The sequence below is a fragment of the Lynx rufus genome, unplaced genomic scaffold, assembly GCF_022079265.1.
Source record: "Lynx rufus isolate CCGP_SWC_20201006 ecotype Redwood Valley unplaced genomic scaffold, mLynRuf1.p SCAF_2, whole genome shotgun sequence".
In the NCBI taxonomy this organism is placed as follows: domain Eukaryota; kingdom Metazoa; phylum Chordata; class Mammalia; order Carnivora; family Felidae; genus Lynx; species Lynx rufus.
In genome coordinates this window covers 144,421,970-144,448,022 of record NW_025814834.1, presented here as the reverse complement: position 1 = coordinate 144,448,022, position 26,053 = coordinate 144,421,970, and the positions used below count along the sequence as shown (strand labels likewise).

Sequence of the window (26,053 nt, the reverse complement as noted above, 5' to 3'; positions counted from 1 at the left end):
TATTTCAGAGTTTCTTATGTGAAACTCCTATAAGCGTAAATGGAAAATTGCCTAACCTTGACTCACCCTGTGTGTAAGAATAGTATGACATAATTTAAACAGATACTTTAAGTGCAGTTTAAAAAATCATTATCATTTTTTAATATAGATCATAGGCTCATCATTGAGTTCCGACTATCGGTTTTAAAATGTATACTTTTTTTGTTCTATTATGTGGTATAGTGGTATTGTCATAAGAGCAGGCTCTGTAGTCAAGCCAGGTATACCACTTCTAACTGTGTGAACTTTGACTAATCACTTACTGTTAGTTTCCTCATGTGAAAAATGGACATAACAATATCTACCTCAGAGTGTTACTGTGAGGGTTAAATGAGATGCTTATAAAGCACTTAGCATAGTGGTTTGGCATATAGTAAGCACTGAATATATTTTAATAAGTGTTTATAGTAGTTGGCCCTATGACATGATACATTTCTTGTATGTAAGTTTATTATTTTATTTAAAAAAAAAATGCATCCAGCATGGGGCTCAAAATCACAATCCCTAGGTCAAGAATTGCATGCTCTACTGACTGTGCCAGCCAGGCGCCCCTTGAGTGCATGTTTAAATGAGATGCATGGGATCTGTTAAATTTTTATATATCAGAGAAAGGAGGAAACTACATCAATGTTTTCCTGTATTTATTGTCATTGGAAGTGATAGATAAAAAGATTGAGAGACAGCATGGGTAGAGTGGAGGAGGCACCGGACTTGGCAGCAAAGCAGAGATCTGCCTTTGGGCTGTGCATTATCTTATGTTATGATTTCTTTGAGCCTCAGTTTTCTCATATTTAGAACAAGGAGGTTGGAGTAGATGGCTTTGTGCTTCACAGCACTTCACAGGCCTCTCTATTTTAAGCACTTAATCACATTTTGTTTTGTATTAGGTTAGTCATATATGTCTGTGGTTATGTAAGCTCCTTGAAATTAGATCATCTCATGGATGTGAACATGCTCAGTGGTATTTTGTATAGTATTTTGCACATAGAAAATGCTTGTGATGTACCCCTTCCATTTTTTTTTTTAGCAGATTGCATTGGAATTTCTCTATATTAATTAAAGTGTAAGGAGAGGATTATAATGTAAAATATTGAGATTAGTTTTTTTTAGTAAAACTTCTGAAAAATAATCTTTACAATTTTTACTTATGAAATTCAGTCCTTATTAGTGACTTTATCGCACATTCTTTCTTTTTAGATAAACAATAAAATTTTTGAAGTATTGTTATATTGCTACTCATTGTAGAGTCCTTTGGTATTATGCACTTTAGAGTGGGAAATGCAGCCTTTGAAATATGGTTTTATATACAGTGGCATCTACAGTGGCATCATATGTGGTTCAAACAATTGGCAGTGGAACGTAGTTCTTGCTTCATGACCTCATGGTTAAAATTCAACTTAGTGTCTTAAAAATCTTTGATTTCCCAAGAAGACTTACCCTGTTATAGTTGTCAGAGTGTATATATTTTTGTGTGTGTGCATGTGTGTGTGAGGAAAAAAAGAGGAAAGACCTTTCTTTTTTCACACTTCAACTGTTTATTCCATTGTTTTTTGTTTTTTTTTTTTAAGAGGCATGACCTTTGAATTTTCAGTTAACCATCAATAACTGGGGGATGCTAAGATAACTTGTCAGTAAGGTAAACACATAGAATAGCACAGAAGAAAAGATTGTATTTCCCCTGCAGCTTTGTCAGGTAGTGGTTATTTTCTCTCTCATATTTCTTATACTAGTAGGGCTGGAAGTGGGTGGGATAGGTGTTTTGTTATATTACCTATATTGAACTATATTTTCTGTATTATTGATGTTCTGACATCTGCGGCCTCACTGGGGAGAGATTGCTCCTCCCAGGGTTAGGTAATTCCTGTGAGCACACCAAGTAATCCTGAATCCATTTCAACACCTGCCTCCTTTATCTGATTCTTATACTCCAAAAGGCAATATTCCTCTGCCCTAATCTTCCCAGGGCAAAGTATCAGAAAACTAAAGGTCACCCTTATAGCCCAGAGCCCCCCATCCTCCCCACCCCCAATTCCGATTATTCAAACTATCTAATATTAAGCTCCTTCAGCTGCTTATCTTATGTCACCCATGCCTTCCCTCAGAAAACAAGAGAAAAGGGTTCTGCTTATGCCTTTGCATCTCCCTCCTTCAGCCTCCAGACCAACCCTATTGCTTCTCTATGTGGCCATTCCTGGTTGGGGTGTGTCTCTCTCTGCTTGGGGATTATAAATTACAAACTATTTTTTTCAATGGCATTCATTTCCTAATCATCCGGCCTCAGCATACCTGAATAAAGCCAATTCCCACGTGCATTTTAAAACACTTGAATACTTAATTGCTACCTTTATATCTTTCTCTCTCCCATCTTTCTAAACTGCCTTTCTTTGAATCTCATCTTGGCAGTCTATACCACTAGTCGGTCATCTGTAGATACCCCCCAAGTCAGTCTTCCTCATTTCTTCTTTTTTCTTACTTAAAAAAAATATGTTAATAATTTTTAATTTTAATTCTAGTGTATTTAACATACAGTAGTATATAAGTTTCAGGTGTAGAATACAGTGATTCAGCAATTCTATACAATACTCAGTGTTCATCATGATAGGTGTACTCTTAATCCCCTTCACATATTTCACCCATTCCCTCACCCACCTCCCCTCTGCTAACCATCTGTTTGTTCTCTATAGTTGAATCTGCTTTTTGGTTTGTCTCTGTTTTGTTTTGTTTCTTAATTTCCACATATGAGTGAAATCATGGTATTTGTCTTTCTCTGGCAGACTTACTTCCCTTAGCATTCTATCTTCTAGATCCATCCATGTCATTGCAGCTGGCAAGATTTCATTCTTTTTTTATGGCTGAGTAATATTTCATTATATATATATATATATATATATATATATATATATATACACACACACACACACACACACACATATATATGCCACAGCTTCTTTATCCATTCATTTATTGATGGACACTTGGGTTGCTTCCATAATTTGGCTCTTGTAAATAATGCTACAGTTAACATATGAGTGCATATAATCTTTTCCAGTTAGTGTTTTTGTATTCTTCAGGTAAATACCCAGTAGTGGAATTACTGGATCGTTTAGTAATTCTATTTTTAATTTTTTGAGGAACCTCGGTACTATTTTCCACAGTGGCTGTACCAGTTTGTGTTCCTACCAATAATGCACGAGGGTTCCTTTTTCTCTATATCCTCGCCAACACTTGTTTCTTGTGTTTTTGATTATAGCCATTCTGACAGTTGTGAGGTAATAGCTAATTAATGGTTTTGATTTACATTTCCCTGATGATGAGTGCAATTGACTGTCTTTTCATATGTTGATCATCTGTCGGTCTTCTTTGAAAAAATGTCTACTCAGTTCCTCTGCCCATTTTTTGGTTTTAATTTTTTTTTATGTTTATTTATTTTTGAGAGAGAGGGAGGGACAGAGCGTTTGCAGGGGAGGGGCAGAGAGAGAGGGAGACATAGAACCTGAAGCAAGCTCCAGGCTCCAAGCTGTCAGCACAGAGTCTGACGTGGGACTCGAACTCACGAACTGCAAGGTCATGACCTGAGCTGAAGTTAGACGGTCAGCTGACTGAGCCACCCAGGCGCCCCTCCTCTGCCCATTTTTTAATGGGATTATTTGTTTTTTTGGTGTTGAGTTTGTGTATACACACACATACACATACATATACATAGTTATACATATATACATATGTATATATGCACTTTTTTTTTTTTTTTTTGAGAGAGAGTGCACAAATGGGGAGGGGGCAGAGGGAGAGAAACAATTCTTAGCAGGCTCCACACTTGGTGCAGACCCTCATGCAGGGCTTGATCCCGTGACCCTGGGATCACAACCTGAGCTGAAATCAAGAATTGGACATTCAGTTGAGCCACCCACGTGCCCCAATGAGCATGGAATATATTTCCATTTCATTGTGTTATCTTCAGTTTCTTTCATCGATGTTTTATAGTTTTTAGTGTACAGGTCTTTCACCTCCTTGGATAAGTTTATTCCTAGGTATTTTATTATTTTGGGTACAATTGTAAATTGGATTGTTTTCTTAATTTCTCTTTCTGCTGCTTCATTATTAGTGTATAGAAATGCAACAGATTTCTGTACATTGATTTTGTATCCTGCTACTTTACTGAATTCATTTATTAGTAGTTTTTTGGTGGAGCCTTTCGGGTTTTCTATAAAGAGTATCATGTCATCTGCAAATATTGAAAGTTTGACTTCTTCCTTGCCAATTTGGATGCCTTTTCTTTTTGTTGTCTGATAGCTGAGGCTAGGACTTCCAGAACTATGTTAAGTAGCAGTGGTGAGAATGTATATCCCTGTCTTGTTCCTGACCATAGAGGAAAAGCTCTCAGTTTTTTCCCATTGAGGTTGATATTAGTTGTGGATTTTTCATATATGGCCTTTATTATGTTGAGGTAATGTTCCCTCTGTTCCTACTTTGTTGAGGGTTTTTATTGTGAATGGATGTTGTATTTTTTTAAATGCTTTTTCTGCATCTATTCAAATGATCAAATGTTTTTTATTTTTTCTCATGTTGATGTGATGTATCATGTTGATTGAGTTGCAAGAATAAATCCCTCTTGATCATGATGAATAATTTTTTAATGCATTGTTGAATTTGGTTTGCTAATATTTTGTTAAACTTTTGCATCTATATTAATCATACTGACCTATAGTTTTTCTTTTCTTGTGTCTTTATCTGGTTTTTGTATCAGGGTAATGTTAGCCTCATAGAATGAATTTGGAAGTTTTCCTTTCTCTTCTGTTTTTTGGAAATGTTTGAGAAGAACAGGTATTAACTGTTCTTTAAGTGTTTGGTAGAATTCCCCTGTAAAGCCATCTGATCCTGGACTTGTGTTTGTGGGGGGTTTTTGGATTACTGGTTTAATTTCATAGTTGGTAATTGGTCTGTTCAAATTTTTGGAGTCACCTGATTCAGTTTTAGGTGGTTGTATGTTTCTAGGAATTTATCCATTTCTTCTAGACTGTTCAGTTTGTTGGCATATAATTTTTCATAATATTCTCTTAAAAGGTTGTTTGTATTTCTGTGGTGTTGGTTGTTATTACTCCTCTTTCATTTGTGATTTTGAGTTCTCTCTCTTTTTATGAATCTGGCTAGAGGTATCACTTTTGTTGATCTTTTCAGAGAACCAGCTCCAGGTTCCATTGATATATTCTATTGTTTGTTTTTGTTCCTATATCATTTTTTCTGCTCTGATCTTTACTATTTTCTTCTACTGTTTCTGAGTTCTGTTTCTTCTTTTTCTAGCTCCTTTTAGGTAGAAGGTTAGGTTGTTTATTTGAGATTTCTTGCTTCTTGACTGTAGGCCTAAATTGCTATAAAGTTGCCTCTTAGGGCATTTTTGCTGCATCCCAAAGATTTTGGACCATCGTGTTTTCATTTGACTTCATTTTATTTCCTCTTTGGTTTCCGGTTAACCCATTCAATTGTTTAGTAGTATGTTATTTAATCTCCGTATATTTGTGTTCTTTCCATATTTTTTCTTATGGTTGATGGTTAGTTTTATAGCACTGTGATTGGAAAAGATACTTGGTATGACTTTGATCTTTTTGAATTTGTTGAGGCTTATTTTGTGACCTAATATATGATCTGTTCTGGAGAATGTTCTATTAGCATTTGAAAAGAGTGTGTATTCTGCTGTTTTAGGATGCAGTGTTCTGAGTATATCTGTTAGATCCATCTGGTCCAATGTGTCATTCAAAGCTACTGTTCCTATGTTGATTGTGTTTGGATGATCAGCCCATTGATGTAAGTGGGGGATTCAAGTTGCCTGCTTTTATTATATTACCATGGATTACTTCCTTTATGTTTGTTATTAACTGTGTTATGTATTTGGGTGCATAAATATGTACAATTATTATATCTTGTTGGATTGTTCCCTTTGTGATTATATAGTGTTTTTCTTTGTCTCTTGTTACAGTCTTTGTTTTAATGTTTATTTTGTCCATGGTAAGTATTACGCTCCTGGCATTCTTTTCACTTCCATTTGCATGATAAATGCTTTTCCTCCCTTCACTTTCAATCTGCATGTGTCTTTAGGTCTGAAATGAGCCTCTCATAGACAGCACATAGATGGGTCCTGCTTTTTTAAAAACTTGTTTTTAATTTTAGAGAGAGAGAGAGAGAGAGAGCATGAGCAGGGGAGAGGGACAAAGGGGCAGAGAGAGAATCCCAAGCAGGTTCTATACTCATCATGGAGCCCAATGTGGAGCTCGATCCTATGACCCTGAGATCATGACCTGAGCCAAAATCAAATCAGATACTTAACCACCTGGTCACCCAGGTGCCCTGGGTCTTGCTTTTTTTTTATTATTATTATTATTTCCATCACCCTATGTCTTTTGATTGGAGTGTTTAGTCCATTTACATTCAAAGTAATTATTGATAAGCATGGACTTATTGCCGTTTTGTTGCTTGTTATGGCTGTTTTTGTAGTTCTTTATGTTTCTTTCTTACTCTCCTCTCATGGTTTGCTGGCTTTCTTTAGTGATATACTTGGATTCCTTTCTCTTTATTTTTTGCATATCTATTACTGGTTTTTGATTTATGTTTACCATGAGGTTTATATATGGCATCTTACACATATAGCAGTTCACACCTATTGCATCCTTTTCACACCCATGGCATCCCTCCCTCCCAAGGATAGTCCCAAGAGCTGTTTGCCTCCTGACAGCCTCTCTACCCTTCCTACCCTTTTTGATGTGGCCTCTTCTCTACATTTAGCTGTGGAGAGTCTGTCCTGCCAGTCTTGAGTTTGTTTCCCGGGTTATTTCCACTGATGTGGGTGTTATTTAGGTATATCATGGGAGAAGGTGAGTTTAGGATCCTCCTACTCCACCATCTTTCCCAGAAGTCAGTCCTCCTCATTTCTCAAAGAAATTCTTGTCAATTTCTCTGGTAATGTAATTCTTGGTTGTTATAGTTGTCACACAGGTATTGTTTCCAGTATGTGCCTCTTGATTCTTTTAATTCTTGTCTTCCAATAATCCTGTTCTCTATATGACCTCACTACCATGTCAAATCCTAAGTCGTATTATTACCAATAACGGCAACCCTTCGTAATCTTGATTCCAAGCATCTCAACCTCTGACTTCTACCTATCTTTCTAGCTTACTCCTTTAAAACTCCCAACCTAATGATTTATGGCTTCATCAGGGCCTGCAATGACTTTTGCCACACTTTTATTGTCTCTTATCTTCTCATGTCCTCAGTTCTATCCTTACTTAGCTTAAATTTCTTTGTCATTATTATCACTTCCTTTACATATAGCCTCTCTTCCCTTGTCCCCTCTGAATTTGTCTTATTTGAAAGTCAAAACCCCAAACCTTAAATCAGGCTTTTTGACTTTTCCACTCCTGCATCCACACACTTGAATGGCTGGAGAAAAACACATGCTAATTGGTCTCACTTTTTTTTTTTTATATATGTAATTTATTGTCAAATTGGTTTCCATACAACAACCAGTGCTCATCCCAACATGTGCCTTCCTCAATTCCCATCACCCACTTTCCCCTCTCTCCCACCCCCCCCCCCATCAACCCTCAGTTTGTTCTCAGTATTTAAGGGTCTCTTATGGCTTGCCTCCTTCCCGCTCTGTAACTTCCCCCCCCCTCCCCCCTGGTCTTTTGTTGAGTTTCTCAGGATCCATGTATGAGTGAAAACATATGGTATCTGTCTTTCTCTGCCTGACTTATTTCACTTAGCATAACACTCTCCAGTTCCATCCATGTTGCTACAAATGGCCAGATTTCACTCTTTCTCATTGCCAAGTAGTACTCCATTGTATATATAAACCACATCTTCTTTATCCATTCATCAGTTGATGGACATTTAGGCTCTTTCCATAATTTGGCTATTGTTGAAAGTGCTGCTGTAAACATTGGGGTACAAGTGCCCCTATGCATCAGTACTCCTGTATCCCTTGGGTAAATTCCTAGCAGTGCTATTGCTGGGTCATAGGGTAGGTCTATTTTTAATTTTTTGAGGAACCTCCACACTGTTTTCCAGAGCGGCTGCACGAGTTTGCATTCCCACCAACACTGCAAGAGGGTTCCCATTTCTCCACATCCTCTCCAGCATCTATAGCCTCCTGATATGTTCATTTTAGCCAATCTGACCAGCGTGAGGTAGTATCTCAGTATGGTTTTGATTTGTATTTCCCTGATGAGGAGTGACATTGAGCATCTTTTCATGTGCCTGTTGGCTATCTGGATGTCTTCTTTAGAAGAAAAGTGTCTATTCATGTCTTCTGCCCATTTCTGCACTGGATTATTTGTTTTTCGGGTGTGGAGTTTGGTGAGTTTTTTGTTTTTTTTTTTTTTTTAATTTTTTTTTTTCTGCGTTTATTTATTTTTGGGACAGAGAGAGACAGAGCATGAATGGGGGAGGGGGCAGAGAGAGAGGGAGACACAGAATCGGAAACAGGCTCCAGGCTCTGAGCCATCAGCCCAGAGCCTGACGCGGGGCTCGAACTCACGGACCACGAGATCGTGATCTGGCTGAAGTTGGACGCTTAACCGACTGCGCCACCCAGGCGCCCCTGGTGAGTTCTTTATAGATTTTGGATACTAGCCCTTTGTCCGATATGTCATTTGCAAATATCTTTTCCATTCCATCGGTTGCTTTTTAGTTTTGTTGATTGTTTCCTTTGCAGTGCAGAAGCTTTTTATCTTCATGAGGTCCCAATAGTTCATTTTTGCTTTTAATTCCCTTGCCTTTGGAGATGTGTCGAGTAAGAAATTGCTGCAGCTGAGGTCAGAGAGGTTTTTTCCTGCTTTCTCCTCTAGGGTTTTGGTGGTTTCCTGTCTCACATTCACGTCCTTCATCCATTTTGAGTTTATTTTTGTGAATGGTGTAAGAAAGTGGTCTAGTTTCATTCTTCTGCATGTTGCTGTCCATTTCTCCCAGCACCATTTGTTAAAGAGACTGTCTTTTTTCCATTGGGTATTCTTTCCTGCTTTGTCAAAGATTAGTTGGCCGTATATTTGTGGGTCCAATTCTGGAGTCTCTATTGTATTCCATTGGTCTGTGTGTCTGTTTTTGTGCCAATACCATGCTGTCTTGATGATTACAGCTTTGTACTAGAGGCTAAAGTCTGGGATTGTGATGCCTCCCGCTTTGGTTTTCTTCTTCAATATTACTTTGGCTATGGTCTCACTTTAAATCAATGCCTTAAGTAGGCACTTAGTGCTGTCAGTCAGTCATACTGCATGTAGTCATACTTTATTTCCCTAGTCCCATTTGCTCTCCTCCTTTCCTAGATTATTTCACACCGCCTTTTTTTTTAACCTTCAGTTTCTCTTCCCCCGTCTTCCTTCTCATTTGATGAGCTTTCTTTCTATTTCACTAAGAAAATCAAAGCAGTTAGAAGAGAACTTTCACGAACTGTTCCCACATCTATTCATTTAGTTGCATTTGTACCATATATTTTGTCTTCTCTCCTGTTACTATTGAGGAACTTTCAGTGCTTCTATAACCATTCCTTCCACTTGTCTACCAGATCTCACCATATTTCTTTCCACCTATTGAGGGACATTTCTCCAGCAATTTTACTTTCCCAAAAAGAGTTCCTTTTCTCTTGCATCTTCTCATTGGTATATAAACATGATATTTTATCCCCACCTTAAAAATAACAGAAGCCTTTCTTGACCTCATTTCCTTTCCAACTAATACTTTACCAGTGAGTACTCTAATGCTCTTTTCCCTTTTATATTAAAGCTCAAGAGTTACTTACTACACTGCTCCAATTCCTCTCCTATTCTCAGTCTTTTAAAAAATTGAACTATAATTCACACACCTTAAAATTCACTCTTTTAAACTGTGTAAATTCAGTGGTTTTAGTATATTTATAGTGTTTTGCCACTATCACGTCTCCAATTCCAGAATATTTTCACCATCCTAAAAGGAAATTCCATGCCCCCGGCAATCATGTCTCACTCTCCTTTCTCCCAGTTCCTAGCAACCAATAATCTACTTTCTGCCTTTATAGTTTTGCCTGTTCTGGGCATTTCATATAAATGGAATCATATAGTAAACATCCCTTTATGTCTGGCTTTTTAAACTTGGTGTGATGTTTTCAAGGTTCATTGATGTGGTGTTTATCAGTACTTCATTGGTTTTCATGGCTGAATATTTCATTGTATGATGGATAAAGGATCATCCAGATCATCCTCAGGTTTGATGATTTCCTAGGAGGGCTCCTAGGACTCAGCACATAGTCATATTCTAGGCTATGATTTATTACAAAAGAAATAAAGAGAAAAGGCACATGATGTGAAGTCCATGGGAAACGAGGTACAAGCTTCCAAGAGTCTTCTTCCAGTGGAATCACACAGTACATGCTTAATTCCCCTAGCAATGAGTTGTGACAGCACTTCCGAAATGTTGCCAACCAGGGGAGCTCATTAGAAGCTCAGTGCCCAGGGTTTTTACTAAGCATTTGTCATGTAGGCACCCTGTGTCTATTTCGCATCCATATTCCAGACTCCTGGAAGGCAAGCGGGTGTTTAACATAACCCATATTGTTCGTGTAAATAGTTTAAACATAACAAGCCACCCTTATCATTTATAGAATTCCAGGAAAACTCCTAAAATGATGTTCTCAGATACAAGCCAATGGCTAACCTTATAATTAAATCTTTTAAAAGATAGTAGTCAGGGCTGCTATGTTAAATCTCTTCTATGCATATGGATATACCATATTTTGTTTATCCATTCATGAGTTGATAGACATTTGAGTTGTTTTGACTTTTTGGCTGTTATGAATAATTCCACTCTGAACATTGATGTGCACATTTTTGTGTGAACATGTTTTCATTTCTCTCATGTTATATACCTAGGAGGGAAATTGCTGGATCATATGGTAAACTTTTGAGGAAATGCCAGATTCTTTTCCAAAGAGGCTACACCATTTTACATTCCTACCAGCATGTATGAGGATTCCAATTTTTCTGCATTCTTGACAACACTTGTTGTTATCTGTCATTTTGATTATAGCCACCTTAGTAGGTGTGAAAGGTATCTCATTGTGGTTTTGATTTGCATTTCTCTGATGGCTAATGATGTTGAATATCTTTTTTGTGTGCATATTGGCTATTATATATTTTCTTTGGTAAACTCTATTCACATTCTTTTTGTTATATATAATTTTTTAAAGTTTATTTATTTTGAAAGAGACAGAGAGGATGTGTACAAGCTGGGGAGGGACAGAGAGAGAGAATCCCAAGCAGAGCCCGATGCAGGGCTTGAACTCATGAACAGCAAGATCATGACCCGGTCTGAAATCAAGAGTCAGATTCTTAAACAACTCAGTCACCCAGGCGTCCTGATCTCTATTCATATTCTTTGCCCATTTGTAAGTTGAATCATTTATCTTTATATTATTGAACATCATTTATATTTTTTAATTCTTTATATATTCTGTATTTTTTGTTTTTATTTTTTTTAATGTTTATTTATTTTGAGAGAGAGAGAGAGAGAGAGAGAACACACAAGCAGGGGAGGGGCAGAGAGAGAGGGAGAGAGGGAATTCCAAGCAGGCTCTGTGCTGTTAACATGAGGTTCCATCCCATAAACTGTGAGATCACAACCTGAGCCAAAATCAGTAGTTGGCCGCTTAACTCACTGAGCCACCTAGGTGCCCTGTTTTTATTTGTTATATAGTCTCTATGTAAGAATTTTATTCTATATAAAAGAATTTTTAAAATTCTTTATATATTCTAGTTACAAGTTTCTTATCAGGTATGTGATTTGCAAGCATTTTCTCCCATTCTTTGAGTTGTCTTTTAACTTTCTTCATATGTCCTTGAAAGTACAAAAGTTTATAATTTCTGTGATTTTGATTTTGTTTTTTTTTGGTTACTTGTGTTTTTGGGGTTATATGTAAGAAACCATTCCCTAATCCAAGGTCATGAAGATTTATACCTTTGTATACTTTTTAAATTCTTACATTTAGATCTTTAACCTATTCTGAATTAATTTTTGTATGTACTGTGAAGCTCATATCCAGCTTTTTTGCATTTGGAAATCCAGTTGTCTCAGCACCGACTTTTGAAGAGCCTAGTCTTTTCCTGTTGGATTGTCTGGACACCTGTAAAGGAAGAACATGTTATTGTGTGTCTCCTTTACTTTTAATACTCTACTCAGAGAATATGTCACTTCTGACCTTTCTGGTCACCAAATGGGTGGGAGTTTTCCCCCATACCAAGCAATTCTGAGATTCTCCAGACACCAGCTGGGTGTCCTACAGATTTAACTCAATTCTGACACTATTTGGAGATATTATTTGATCCCACAGATTAAAGGTTCAGTTCCATAAGACTGTCCCCAACCTTTTCAGATGCCAGTTGCAAGTCCAGGTTGTTCCTTCTCTGTGCTTCTGACCAACCAGATGTGAATTGGAGGTTCCCATAAACCCTTTCTCAGGTTCAATTAATTTGCTAGAATAGCTCATAGAATGCAGGAAAAGATTATACTTGCTAGATTGCCAATTATCTAAAAAAGGATATAACTCAAGAACAGCCAGATGGAAGAGATTCAAAGGGCTAGGATGTGGGAAGGGGTGTGGAGCTCCCATGCCCTCTGTGGTTACACCACTCTCCCAGCACCTCCATGTGTTCAACAACCAAGAGGTTCTCCAAATCCCATCCTTTAGGTATGGAGGATTTATTGCATAGACATGATGAATTAAGTCATTGTCCATTGATGATTCTCTCTTGCCAACCAGCGCCCATCCTTGGTGACTTTCCAAATGTCACCTAGCTCATTAATGTAAACTCTGCTGTGGTTCAAAGGGCTTGTTATGAATAAGAAAAGCCATCCATTTCACTTTTATTCCTTTTATTTCAGAAGCTAAGAACAAAGCTAAATATTATAACAAAAGATGTCTCTATGGCTCTTGCATAGGAAATTATAACGGTTTTAGGAAATATGTGCCCAGAACAGTAGGCAAAGACCAAATATATATTTCATATTATAAATCACAAAATCACGACACTGTTGTCAAAATTTGTTGCATATATATGTAGTTCTTAATAGTCAGTTCTGTTCCACTGATTTATAGGTTTATTCTCATGTCATTACCACATAGTATGGATGATTGTAGCTTTGTAGGAAGCTTAGAAATTTGGGAACTTATGAATTGTCCAACTTTGTTCTTTGTCAAGATTGTTTTGACTATTCTGGGTCCCTTGCATTTATGTTTGAATTTGAGGATTGATTTTTTGATTTCTGCAGAAAAGTAGTTGAATTTTGATAGATAATACATTATATCTGTAGATCAATTGAGAGAGTACTGCCATCTTTTTTTAAATGTTTATTTTTAAGAGAGAGAAAGAGCTAGTTGGGAGAGGCGTTGGGGGGGTGCACAGAAGATCTGAAGTGGGCTCTGCGCTGACCGCAGAGAGCGAGATGCAGGGCTTGAACCCGCAAGCCGTGAGAGATCATGACCTGAGCCGAAGTCGGTTGCTTAACCTAACTGAACCACCCAGGTGCCCCAGAGAGTACTGCCATTCTAACAATATTAAATCATCTGGAATGTATTTCCATTTATAAAATTGCTTTCAGCATTGTTTTATAGTTTTCAGCATACAAGTCCTATGCTTTTTGGTGAAATATGTCCTTAAGTGTTTTATCTTTTTGATGCTATTATAAATGGTATTATTTTCTAATTTTGTTTTGGATTGTTCATTGTTAGTATCTAAAAATATGGTTGATTACTGCATATTGATTTTGTATCCTGCAACCTTGTAGAACGTGGTTAACAAATAGTTTTTGTAGTGGATTTCCAAGGATTTCTGTATATAAGTTTGCCGTTTGTAAATAGAGATAGCTTTACTTGTTCCTTCAATCCAGATGCCTCTTCTTTTTCTTGCCTAATCCCCTGGCTAGAACCTCCAGTTAAATGTTGAATAGAAGTAATAAGAACAGGCAGGCATCCTTTCTGATTTAGAAGGAAAGCTTTCAGTCTTGTACTATTAAATACAGTGTTAGCTGTGGGTTTTTCATAGATGTTCTTTGTCAGGTTGGGGACTTTCCTTCTATTCCTAGTTTTTTTGAGTGTATTATTTTGACAGGGTATTGGATTTTGTCAAATGCTTTTTCTGCATCTATAGGGGTGATCATATGGTGTTTGTCCCGTTGATATGGTGTCTTAGTCCTGCTAAGAGGACTAAATTTAAAAGGTTTTGTGAGGTCTTTGGGCTGCTGTAACAAAATACTACAGACTGAGTGGCATATAAACAACAAAAATTTATTTCTCATAGTTCTGGAGGCTGGAAGTTCAAGGTCAGAGTGCCAGTATGATAGGATTCTGGTGAAAACCCTATTCTGGGTTGCAGATGCTGACTTCTCACTGTGCTCATGGTGGAAGGAGGAGAGGGATCTTTTTGGAGCCTCTTATATAAGGGCACTAATCCTATTCATGAGGGCTCCACCTAATTACCTCTTAGAGAATTTTGAGGGTATACAAATATTCAGACTATAGCATATGATGTATAATATTGATTTTTATTTGCTTAGCTACCCTTGAATTCCTGAAATAAACCCCATTTGTTTGTAAGGTATAATACTTTTTATATGTTGCTAGATTCAGTTTGCTATTACTTTGCTAAGGAATTTTTTCATCTATATTAATAAGGAATCTTAGTCTGTGGTTTTCTTATGATGTCTTTGTCTGCTTTTGTATCAGGTAATAATGGCCTCAGAATGAGTTAGAGTGTGTTCTGAGTTATGTTTTTTGGAAAAGTTTGTGAAGGATTGGTGTTAATTCTTTAAGCATTTGGTCAAGTTCACCTGTGGAGCCATCTAGTTCTGGATTTTTCTTTGTGGGAAGTTTTTGATTACTAACTCAGTCTGTCTAGTTGGTATAAGACCTATACCTGAACAGACCGTTCAGTTATTCTATTTCTTCTTAAGTCAGGTTTGGTAGTGTGTGCCTTTCTAGGAATTGTCCATTTCCTCTGGATCATCTAGTTTGATGGTATTATATATTCTGAACATTAAAATATTTTATAGACTACTTTTAAAACTTTCTGCTCTTTGAGATTGATCTTTTTTCCAGTTAGCCCAGATAAAAATAGTTATAAAATTATGTCGTTGTTTTATATGAAGGCAGTACTTGGTAAACTAGCTTTTAAGAATCACTAACATTTTTAGTAATACTTTACATATTCTTTTAGGGTTGTATATTCATCAGACAGAAACATAAGAAACTATGAAGAAGAAATTCTTAGGAAAAAGATAGTGGTGAGGGAAGTGCCACAAAAGAAATGTGACTTCAGCTTTGGAATCTGCACTGACAACGATGGAAGATCATCTGTAGAGTCATCTGATTGTTCTCTTCAGAAGCATGAAGTTCCAGAGGATGTCGATGTTGGAGTACACAATTTAATTTCTACTGGTGAGCTATTTTTTGGTGGATTTTTAGAAAATTGTATAGCTGTGAAAGTAATTATATTCTGATACAGTTGGAGAAAACATATTTCAAAAATCAATTCTACTGATCTCTTTTTTATAGGAGATGAAATAAAGGTAGAATGAAAGTAGATGTAATAAAAGTAACTGAAAGTAAATTTTTTATGGGTAAGTGAAACTCCTAGTTTTCCCAAACAATTGGAAATGGTATTAATCTGAATAAATACACATATAATTCACAATTCTCCTCTTAAACCTCCATGTCACCATCCTTATTCTTATCTATACCAATGAAAGCTTTAGCAGACTATAGAGTCAGTTCTGTTATAACACAATATAGGCACTACTTAAAAACAATATGCAGCATAAAAATCACCATTATATTTTATCATGACAAAAAAATTACTGAAAATTTTGTTGTGCTGTGTTTTAAAAAGATAGGAATCTAATAAAAATGATACAGTTTTACACATGTTAAGAAATACATAAATAGTATAGTAAATATGGTGTTTGTCCTTGAAAAATAACTTTAGTTTGTGGAAGTGGGTGTCAGAAGGGTTATAGTTTGTGAACTATTGTGAATTGGCAGAAGGAGGATGTTAAGGGCACGGGAATAGGTACAGATAGATAAAAGTATAAATGATACAGATATAGTAACAGATATTCTAACAGGAACCTTGAAATCTCTGGATCACAAAATTGACTGTTTATTACTTACATAGTGTCTTAGTGCCAGTTCCCAACCCCCAGTCCCCACAAGGTTATGTGACCTGATGTTACCTTGCACATGCAGTGGCATTGCACCACAAGAGAGGAACACCAAAATTAGGAGACTTTCATAGGTTTCTGGCAGATCTGCCCATCCTCCTCTGCATATAGAGTTAGAGATGAAGATGGAGAGATAGAAAGGAGTGATATCTGAGTTGAATCTCAGTGGAAAAAAACAGGAGTTAGCCAGGCTAAAGAGTTTAGGGGAGAAGTACTACAGGCAAAGGAAAAAACATGACCTGCCTATTAGAGGCAGAACGACCCCAGGCACAGAGCAAATTTTGAAGACTGGTAATAGTTTGTTGTAGGACCGGGGTGGAAGAGGGGACAAGAATGGTCACAGTAAGAGATGAACCTGGAGATACAAGCAGAAGCCAGATGACTGAAAACCTTATATAAAGGATGACCTTAGGGGCGCCTGGGTGGCGCAGTCGGTTACGCGTCCGACTTCAGCCAGGTCACGATCTCGCGGTCCGTGAGTTCGAGCCCCGCGTCGGGCTCTGGGCTGATGGCTCAGAGCCTGGAGCCTGTTTCCGATTCTGTGTCTCCCTCTCTCTCTGCCCCTCCCCCGTTCATGCTCTGTCTCTCTCTGTCCCAAAAATAAATAAAAAACGTTGAAAAAAAAATTAAAAAAAAAAATAAATAAAGGATGACCTTATTTCTTATTGTCCAAATTTGGATACTTTTGAAAGAGTGCAAAGTTATTACTGCAGTTTATAATTACTCTGGGGCAACAGGCATTAACTGGGATTGTCCCAGGCAAACCAAGACTAGTAGTCACTTTCCTTATAAACCATTTTTTTAATGTTTATTTATTTTTGAGAGAAAGAGAGACAGAGTGTGAGCAGGAGAGGTGCAGAGAGAGAGAGAGGGAGACACAGAATCCCAAGCAGGCTGCAGGATCTGAGCTGTCAGCACAGAGTCTGATATGGGGCTCGAACTCACGGACTGTGAGATCATGACCTGAGCTGAAGTCAGATGCTTAACTGACTGAGCCACCCAGGCGCCCCTCCTTATAAGCCATTTTAGAGAGTTTGGGTGGTACTATTTGGCAGGCTTATGGAGTATAAGCAGAGGAAGATTAGGATAGAGTGGAACGATGACTTCAGCTTGAGGAACATTGAGTTTTGGGTTTCTGTGATTGTGGTTTTTTTTTCTTGGCACCACTTCTGACACCAAAATGTGGGTGTTTTTTTCTCCACACCAACCAATTATCCAGTATCAACTGGGTATCCAACAATTCAATTCTGACACTAAGGGTTATACTGTTATGCAGATAAGAGTCAGGTGCACAGTATGCACCCCGTCAGCCTGCATTGGGCAGCTGTGGCCCTCCAGGATGAGAGAGCTCGGACTAGTCCCCAACCACCTGCATAGTGAGGAGCCAGATGTTGTGGGGCCTGGTAAGCCATTGTAAGACTTTGGCTTTTACTGTAAAAAAAAAAAAAAAAAAAAAAAAAAAAAAAAAAAAAAAAAAGGACAGAGCCATAAGGTTTTGAACTGGGATGGATCAGGATTTGAATTGCATTTTAAAACATGCCTCTAAATGCTTTGTCAAAAATAGACTGTGGGAGTCAAGAGTGGGAGATGTGTTGGGAAGTTACTGCAGAAATCTAGGTGCGAGGTGATGGTGGCTTGGACTGCAGTGGTAGCTATGGAGATACTGAGTTGTGGTTGGATTCTGGCTGTCTTTTGGTATAGGACCAATAATGACGTTCTGGCTTATGAATATATAAATTTATAAATTTGTAATTTGGTTAGTGGGAATCTGTCCCCAATGACAGATCCTCAGCAGATGTACTGACTAAAGTTTCTGGATTGATATAGCTATGATATATAGTGTAGTAATTTCTTAAAATGTAAACATGTTTTACATTTCACTCCTCACTTTCTGAATGATGAATCTTTTGAAGTAGAGATACTTTTTAAAATATTTATTTTCTTAAGTGCTGAACAAATCCCATTGCTTACAGTTGAGAATCTGTTGGTTTAAATGTCACTCTCACCAAAAATTCATGAACAAGAGTAGGAAGGAATTAGGTAGTGAAAAAGGATATCAAAATTGGAAAATTTTCTAGCATCTTAAGAGTTCATAAAGTGGCTTCAATTTTGGTGTATAGTTTTGTATAATATTATCTACATTTAAATATGTACCTACATTAAAAGATATGTTTGTATTTAAATATAAGTTGAAGTTTATATTTCAAAATAAGATATAGATGATTTTTAAATTGTTTTATTTTGAATTTACCAGTTCAGTATTTCAGTTACTGTTCTCTCTTAGTAGTTAATCAAGATAATTATGGGGAAAAACATTAGGTTAATATTAAAACACAAAATTTTTGTATATTTATAATAAACTATTTTTTAGTTTTCTTTTTCTCTTTTAAAGATAATTATGACTTGGATCCTGCATCTGAATTAGGAGAAGATTTATTGAAACTATACGTGAAACATTGTTGCCCAGATATTGATATTTATGTTGATGGAAAATATTTTAAAGCTCACAGGTAAATAGGCATGTGATTGATTTGGTGTGTTGGTTGTGAAAGTAAAGATTAAAAGGGTGGCTGTCTCTTTCTAGCACAGTGGTTTTCAAGCTCTTATTCACAAAAATAAAAGGGGTTTCATGGTGATGCCTCAGGGGGCCTTTGACAGGGGAGGAAGTTGGACATCAGGCAGGGTATTCTGCCTGAGGCTCACACAGGCATGCATCGCCCCACCCAGATATGTGTGGTGCTTCAGCCAGAACAGATGTCTGCTTTGCGTTGGACATGAACCTAAGATTTCATTAGGAAAAAATACTCTGTTGCCTAAAATAGGTTTGAAAGCCACTGTCACAGAAAATGTAATTAAATGCAGTTTTTAATTTCACAGGCATTATAGTATTGAGAATGATTACTTCTACATGAATGACATGTATTTTCTCTGGATGCATTTTGGCTCGAAGTCTTTGATTCAGAATAGATATTCTTATGAATAGTGTTGATTAGGAGGTTTAATATTTCAATGTACTTTTTAAAAACCATTATTGTGCTTTACAATTGGGTTGCTTAGACATTCTAGGCTTTTGGATTTCAAATTAAAGCCTACTCTTTTTTTGCAAGTAACTAAAATCTGCTGAAAAGAAGAACAAATTTTAATAAGAAACACAGATTTTCTTTTGGAATTCAAGGGAAAGAAGTACAAATGGGCCTCAAAGGGACTAGAAACAGAACCAGAAAACTGAGGAACCCGGTCTCTTTTTTCTCCCTCTCTTTGTGTTTCAAATAGAATGTTGATAAGTTATTCTGGTTCTCCTGAAGAGAAAGAACCAGACTATTAGTAGTGGCAAGAAGCAGTCTTCTAGGTTCAAGGGTTCACATTCTTGATGAAATTAGCAATGGGTTCAGATTATAAGAATCCGCCATGCCGACAGTAGTGATGTTTGTGCTCTTAAAAATCATACTGGCTTTGCCAGTTAATTGACAGGAGTACATTGCTAACTCTAGGATTACCAGTTTTTATCAGACTGTTTACCATTCAAAATTTGAACTTTTCTCTTGGGAACATGTATTTTGTAACTATAAGAACTACATATGCACATTTTTTCAAATTTTTATGAAATCTGCATTATACATAGTAAAATGCAGAGTATAATGCAGAATTATATATACTTTTAAATGTTTATTTTAAGAGAGAGAAAGCAAACGTGAGTGGGGGACAAATAGGGGGAGAGAGAGAGAGAGAGAGAGAGAGAGAGAGAGAATATCCCAAGCAGGCTCCATGCTATCAGCATAGAGCCCAACACAAGGCTCGGACTCACAAACTGTAAGATCATGACCTGGCCCAAAACCAAGAGTCAGATGCTTCATCAACTGAGCCACCCAGGTGCCCCAATACAGATTTATTAATATTTTCCATATCATGTATATATATTTCCCAAATTGTGTGTGTGTGTGTGTGTGTGTGTGTGTGTGTGTGTGTGTACATGTGTATGTTTGTGTCTTTCTTTTTGGTGGAAGGGAAGCAATGCAATTTTATTTTAAAGATTAATTATGTGTTTAGGTTTTTCTTTTTTTTTTTTAATTTTTTTTTAATGTTTATTTCTAGACAGAGAAAGACAGAGCATGAGTGGGGGAAGGGCAGAGAGAGAGAGAGGGAAACACAGAATCCGAAGCAGGCTCCAGGCTCCAAGCAGCACAGAGCCCGACGTGGGGCTCGAACTCACAAACCGTGAGATCATGACCTGAGCCGAAGTCAGTTGCTCAACCGACTGAGCCACCCAGGCGCCCCAGGTTTTTCTTGAAACCACATGGACATTCTACCAAAGTTTTATTTATAGAGCCCTAAGGTTATTGTTCTCATACAGGGAAAGCAAGACCTTGTGATCTTGCAATATATCCTCAAACAGTGTTTATATTTGGTCTCTGTGTGCTGCTTGACAGTGAACTATGTTTTAGGAACTGGATCTAGAATATTAGGTTTGCATTCCAGGAGAGTTCTTGCTCACATTTCTGGTTTATTTTGTTCACCAAGCAATAAAAATATATACTCCCTAGAAAGGCAACTTCCTGAGCATATGTTCTAAGAAGATCTGGCTTTAGTTTTCCTACTTTGTTGTTAGCACACTTATGTGAGTTACAGTGGCAAATTCTCAATCTCAAGATTGCCATTCTAGTCCAAACTTGAACAACTCTCTGTTTAGTACATAATAATTTTATTATTCAGTTTAAGGAATATTATGTCAGTAGTTCAGAAGACACATATTCATATCATGTAGTCTAAAGCCCAACATCAGAACTTTCTGAATAACTTCTTGTTCTAGCTAATCAGTGTCAGCATTTATCTTAGTGGTGTGACTAAAAATCCATTTGTGATATGGCCGTTTTAATTTTTAATTTATATGTACTGGTATATTAAAATATCAGGCAAGTACTCACAAATACCAGGATTTATTATCAGAATTACATTCTCATTAGGTCTTTATAACAGTTTAGTTTGCTAGTTTAATATGTCCAAATTGATGTGGTAATGAGGTAGTTTCTTCTTTTCTTGAGTCCCTGTCTTTCCCTCATGGTCAAGGTCCTCCCTCAAAAACATCCCTGATATCTGGTTCTTCCAAGATTATCTCTCCAAGCTAGTTGCTCTGTCCAGTCTTTATTTTGATCCCCAGCTTAGTGCCTGGAGCTCTTCATAGCAATGCTTCAAGACAGTCTTATGCCATTCACTTGCTTGGGGTGGCACAATTAAGCCAAAGAAGTCATTTTATAACAGAGTGTTTAAGAGTGTGTGAACTGTGTGTAGAACCTTTCTTCGTGGGTTTGAATTCTAGCTCTACTATCTTCTAGCTATGTGAATTTGGGCATTTAACCATTCTGTGCTTCACCATCCTCATCAAACATGGAGATTCTTAAAGTACTCATCTCACAAGGTGATTATGAGGTTTAAATTACTTTAAAGTACTGTATGGGTATTTGCTTTTCTCATCCAGGCAATAGGCCTTTGATACAAGCTTTTGTGGAGATAGTAGCAACAGCTTGTATGCACTTTACTTATGTGGGACAAGCAGAGAAACATGATTTGGATCACTTGCATTTCCCCCCAACCCAAGGAATGGTGGAACAGCAATAGGCCTCCAGGAAAAGTCACATTTACTGTATTCTTCTCCATCTACATAGGTCTTTTGCCCTTTGAAGCATCCTCTTCACTCTTCACACGTATTTGTCCTTGTTATTTCCAATACTTCTACTCAAAGGAGAACTGAAGAGAGTTCTTTTTGAGAGGAGGGAGATTATATATAATAAAAGGAGTACCCATTAGAGTTCATTGATCCTGTTTGTTATGTTACTCCTTTCCTGAGTATTGCTTCCTGGGACACTACTACACTTTATCCTCTTTTGTAGACCTCTGTAACATTACTTCCCTGCCTAAATTGCTCTCAATCACTAGATGAATTGTACATTTCTGTCTTCTTGTATTTCCTTCTGTCATCTTCAGCCTACCCCTAAGTTTCTTCCTGATCCAATCTATTGCCGATCTCCTACATTATGGCATTATTTATTATTGTAGTGTTTTCTGAGAAAAGTTGAATGTTATAATTTTTTTTTAAGATTTTATTTTTAAATAATCTCTATACCAATCGTGGGACTCAAACTTACAATCCTAAGATCAAGAGTTGCACCCTCTGGGCACCTGGGTGACTCAGTTGGTTAAGCCCCTGACTTCGCTCAGGTCATGATCTCATGGTTCGTGGATTCAAGCCCCATGTCAGGCTCTGTGCCGGCAGTTCAGAGCCTAGAGCCTGCTTCAGATTCTGTCTCTGTCTCTGTCTTTGTCTCTGTCTCTCTCTCTCTCTCTCTCCTTCTGCCCCTCACCCGTTCATGCTCTGTCTCTCTCAAATATAAATAAACATTAAAAAAAAAAAAAAGAGTTGCACCTTCTACTGACTGAGCCAGCCAGGCACCCCAAACCTGTTACGTTTTTAAGATAGTCTGTTTGTTGCACTTCTGTGTTCCATAATTAAGATTTCCTTGTGCTGCTTTATTGAAAAAGTTTGGCAGTGGGTCCTGATTTTAGCTTTGACACTCTAGATCTGATACCATTTCCAAAATACCTTTCTTCTCAGTGCCTGATATTATACCATTAGACTTTCATTTATTGATTTAAAGTGTTCAATTCTCCCTTTAAAATTTTTTTTCCTGAATATTTAGCAAATTAACACTGAATCGGGTCAGTGTTCTAGTTTGTGCCATAGGTATGTATTAGTTATATGTTCACATGAAAGCTTTTTCAGAAGTGTGTATTTTAGTTATTCAGAAGTCAGTCTTTCAGTGTTTAGATTCTGACTCCCCCATTTACAGAATGGTTGGGAAGTTACTTAATGTCTTCAAGTCTCAATTTCTTTATCTGTGAAAAGAATAATAACAGTCATTATAGCATAGAATGGCTGTGATGATTGAATCAGGTGATATACACAAAACACTTAGCCCAATAGCTGGCACACTAAGCTTTCAGTAAATGTTAGTTGCTACAAATGTGTATTAGGTACCTGGAAGGGGGACACATTGTTGCCTATTGTACCTTATCTTATAGTGGAGGTTGGCAAACCATGGCTCAGATCTGGTCACTGCTCTCTTTTTATATAAAACAACCAAAGACAAAGAACCATATGCAACAGTAACCTGTAATGCCTGATACTTATATCTGATATTTTTTACCTGTCCCTTTACAGAAAAAGTTTGCCATCCCCTGTCTTGTTCAGATTGTCAGGAGCCTTTAATGAAATAATTATAATAAAATTCCAAATTACCATGCAATAAAATGAGTCACTAACATCTTAATATTAATTACTTTGTTAGTGATAAATGGTCAACCTTGTCCACTTGGGGCGTTTGATGTGCAAACAGTAGAGGGAAAAGAGATAAAATTCCTTGGTGCCACAGGCTTTTGAGGAAGGTTGCAGTAGGGAACCAAAGCAAAAGGCTCTGGGTGCCTGAAAGAAAACAAACCACCTGCAGTAGAAGCTCCTTAACCACACTTGACTAAAACTGCTCTTTAGATATTCTCTATAGAACGTGCTAGTAGCACAGTGGGCGGACTGTCAGGTGTAAGAGGCCATTCTCTAGTATGCTTCTACTTTTCTGTTCCTATCACTGAGTTTGTGTCTTCCAAGAGTCACTTGGGTTGTTCCCAAATCTATTTAATGCCATTTGAACTTAATTATTTTCATGGCATAACTTAACAAAATACCAAATAAACCAATGATACATGAAGATGAAAAGAGTTATTGTTCCAGTGAAAACTAAAGTGAATGGAAAGATCCAGGAAAGGAGAGATGCTTTAAAAGTTGCTGTTGAATTTAATATAGGTGAGCATAATATAAAATTTGAGGGGAAGTTAGGAAAATCTAAAATGATTCTATACTTGAGTTGCTTCACAGAAGTTTTAGATTTTATTCTTCACTTTTTTTTTTTTTTGAAGTTCATTTACTTATTTTGAGAGAGGGGAAGGGGCAGAGAGGGTCTATCTACACTGACAGCACAGAGCCTGACACGGGGCTCAAACTCATGAGCCCACAGATTATGACCTGAGCCAAAATCAAGAGTCAGACACTTAACCGACTGAGCCACCAAAGTGCTCATCATCTTCACCTTAAAGAAGTTTGAATTAGAAATTATGGGTGTGTGTACGTATAGTTTTTGCAAGAAATAAAAGGTTCTAGTCAGTGAACTCACATTAAAGAAAAGAGGGAATGACCTTACAGTGAAAGATTTGTGAATGAATTCATATGTACTTTTTTTTTTTTTTAATTTTTTTTTTCAACGTTTTATTTATTTTTGGGACAGAGAGAGACAGAGCATGAACGGGGGAGGGGCAGAGAGAGAGGGAGACACAGAATCGGAAACACGCTCCAGGCTCCGAGCCATCAGCCCAGAGCCCGACGCGGGGCTCGAACTCACGGACCGCGAGATCATGACCTGGCTGAAGTCGGACGCTTAACCGACTGCGCCACCCAGGCGCCCCTCATATGTACTTTTTTAAGTAATTGGCAGGTGTTTTATTAAAATGTGGTTTTTGGAAGTGGGAGAGATGTTCTAACTGGTCTTCAGGTACTTTTGTCAGTGATTGGTTGGCTGTAAGCGAGCAAGCAGACAGTTTGGAGAGTTTCAGAGGAGGAAGGATTGTTCAGTGTTAGGGGTAAAGAGTTTTTTTGAGACTGCTAATTTCCTGCAAGAAGTCAGAGTCATTATCAAGTGGTTGGTGGTATTCTCTCCTTGAAGAATATAGAAGTTTTTTAGCTTACTTCTACCCATATAATTTGGAATTTCTGGAGTTGTTTTAACACTCAGTAAAAAGATTTTTTTTATTGTAGTTGACATGTAATATTATATTAATTTCAAGTGCATAACATAGTGATTCAACAACTTATACATTATGCAATGCTCACCATGATGAGTGTAGTTACCACTGTCCCTATACACAGTTATTATAGTATCATTGTCTGTATTTCCTATGCTATACTTTTTCCATATTTAAGTTACAACAAAATGATTATGATATATACAAATAATTTTTAAAATCCTCTTAATTTTTTGATTAACCAAATGACTATTAGTCCTAATTTTGTTGGATAATAGGGCATCCATTATACTTTACAAATCATTTTTTAACTTAGGAAAGCCTAATCCTATGAAAGCTGTAGTCAGTGGATGTTAAAATGGATGTCTCAAGAGAAAGCTTTTTTAAAGTTTATGTTTTCTAAAATGTTTGCAAAGAAGTGCACTAGGTAATAGTGACAACTCCAGAATGTTTGGATTCACTACCCTGGGCTTAACCTTTATCTAGTTTGGTAGAGTTAAAAGTTTAGAAAGTGTTCTTGGAGCAAGATTACTTTAAAAAAGAAAAAAAAGTTGTAGTAAAAAAAAGTCCTTCTTTAGAGCTTCTCTGAGTAATCCAGGCCACTATTCTGCCTGGAGTAGTGAATCTAGTTCAGCTAACATCAGGAAGTATTGAATAGCAAGCAGTGTACTAAAGCAAGAGCAAGGGGGAATTTAGGGCATCTTGACAGAGCCAGAAGCAGCCTTGTCAGTTGAGATTAAATTTAATCAAAAGGAGAAAATGGTTTTCGGCATGTTTTTTGGAAAGTGAAAAATCTGGCAAGGATTTTTAATACACCGTGCCATCTACAGCATTAGTTTTGAAACGGAGGCTTGTATCCTAATTAAGTAGGAATGTTTTCTAAGTTTCTATCCTAAAGTCAGGCCAATTGTGTAAGTCTCAGATGCGTTTAATCTTACTTAAA

General features: G+C 37.1%; 1 protein-coding gene across 3 annotated transcripts in view; it reads left to right on the top strand.

Moving 5' to 3' along the window:
• BTBD8 (BTB domain containing 8) overlaps positions 1 to 26,053 on the top strand; it is a 106,656-nt gene that overhangs the window by 9,138 nt on the left and 71,465 nt on the right. For 2 of the 3 annotated variants that reach the window (XM_047085547.1, XM_047085546.1), the window contains exons 3-4: positions 15,267 to 15,487; positions 18,662 to 18,779. In XM_047085547.1, the coding sequence (XP_046941503.1) occupies positions 15,267 to 15,487; positions 18,662 to 18,779 (339 nt within the window). Of the gene's footprint in view, positions 1 to 15,266; positions 15,488 to 18,661; positions 18,780 to 26,053 lie in introns of those variants that run through there. The other variant, XM_047085548.1, reaches the window with a different exon arrangement.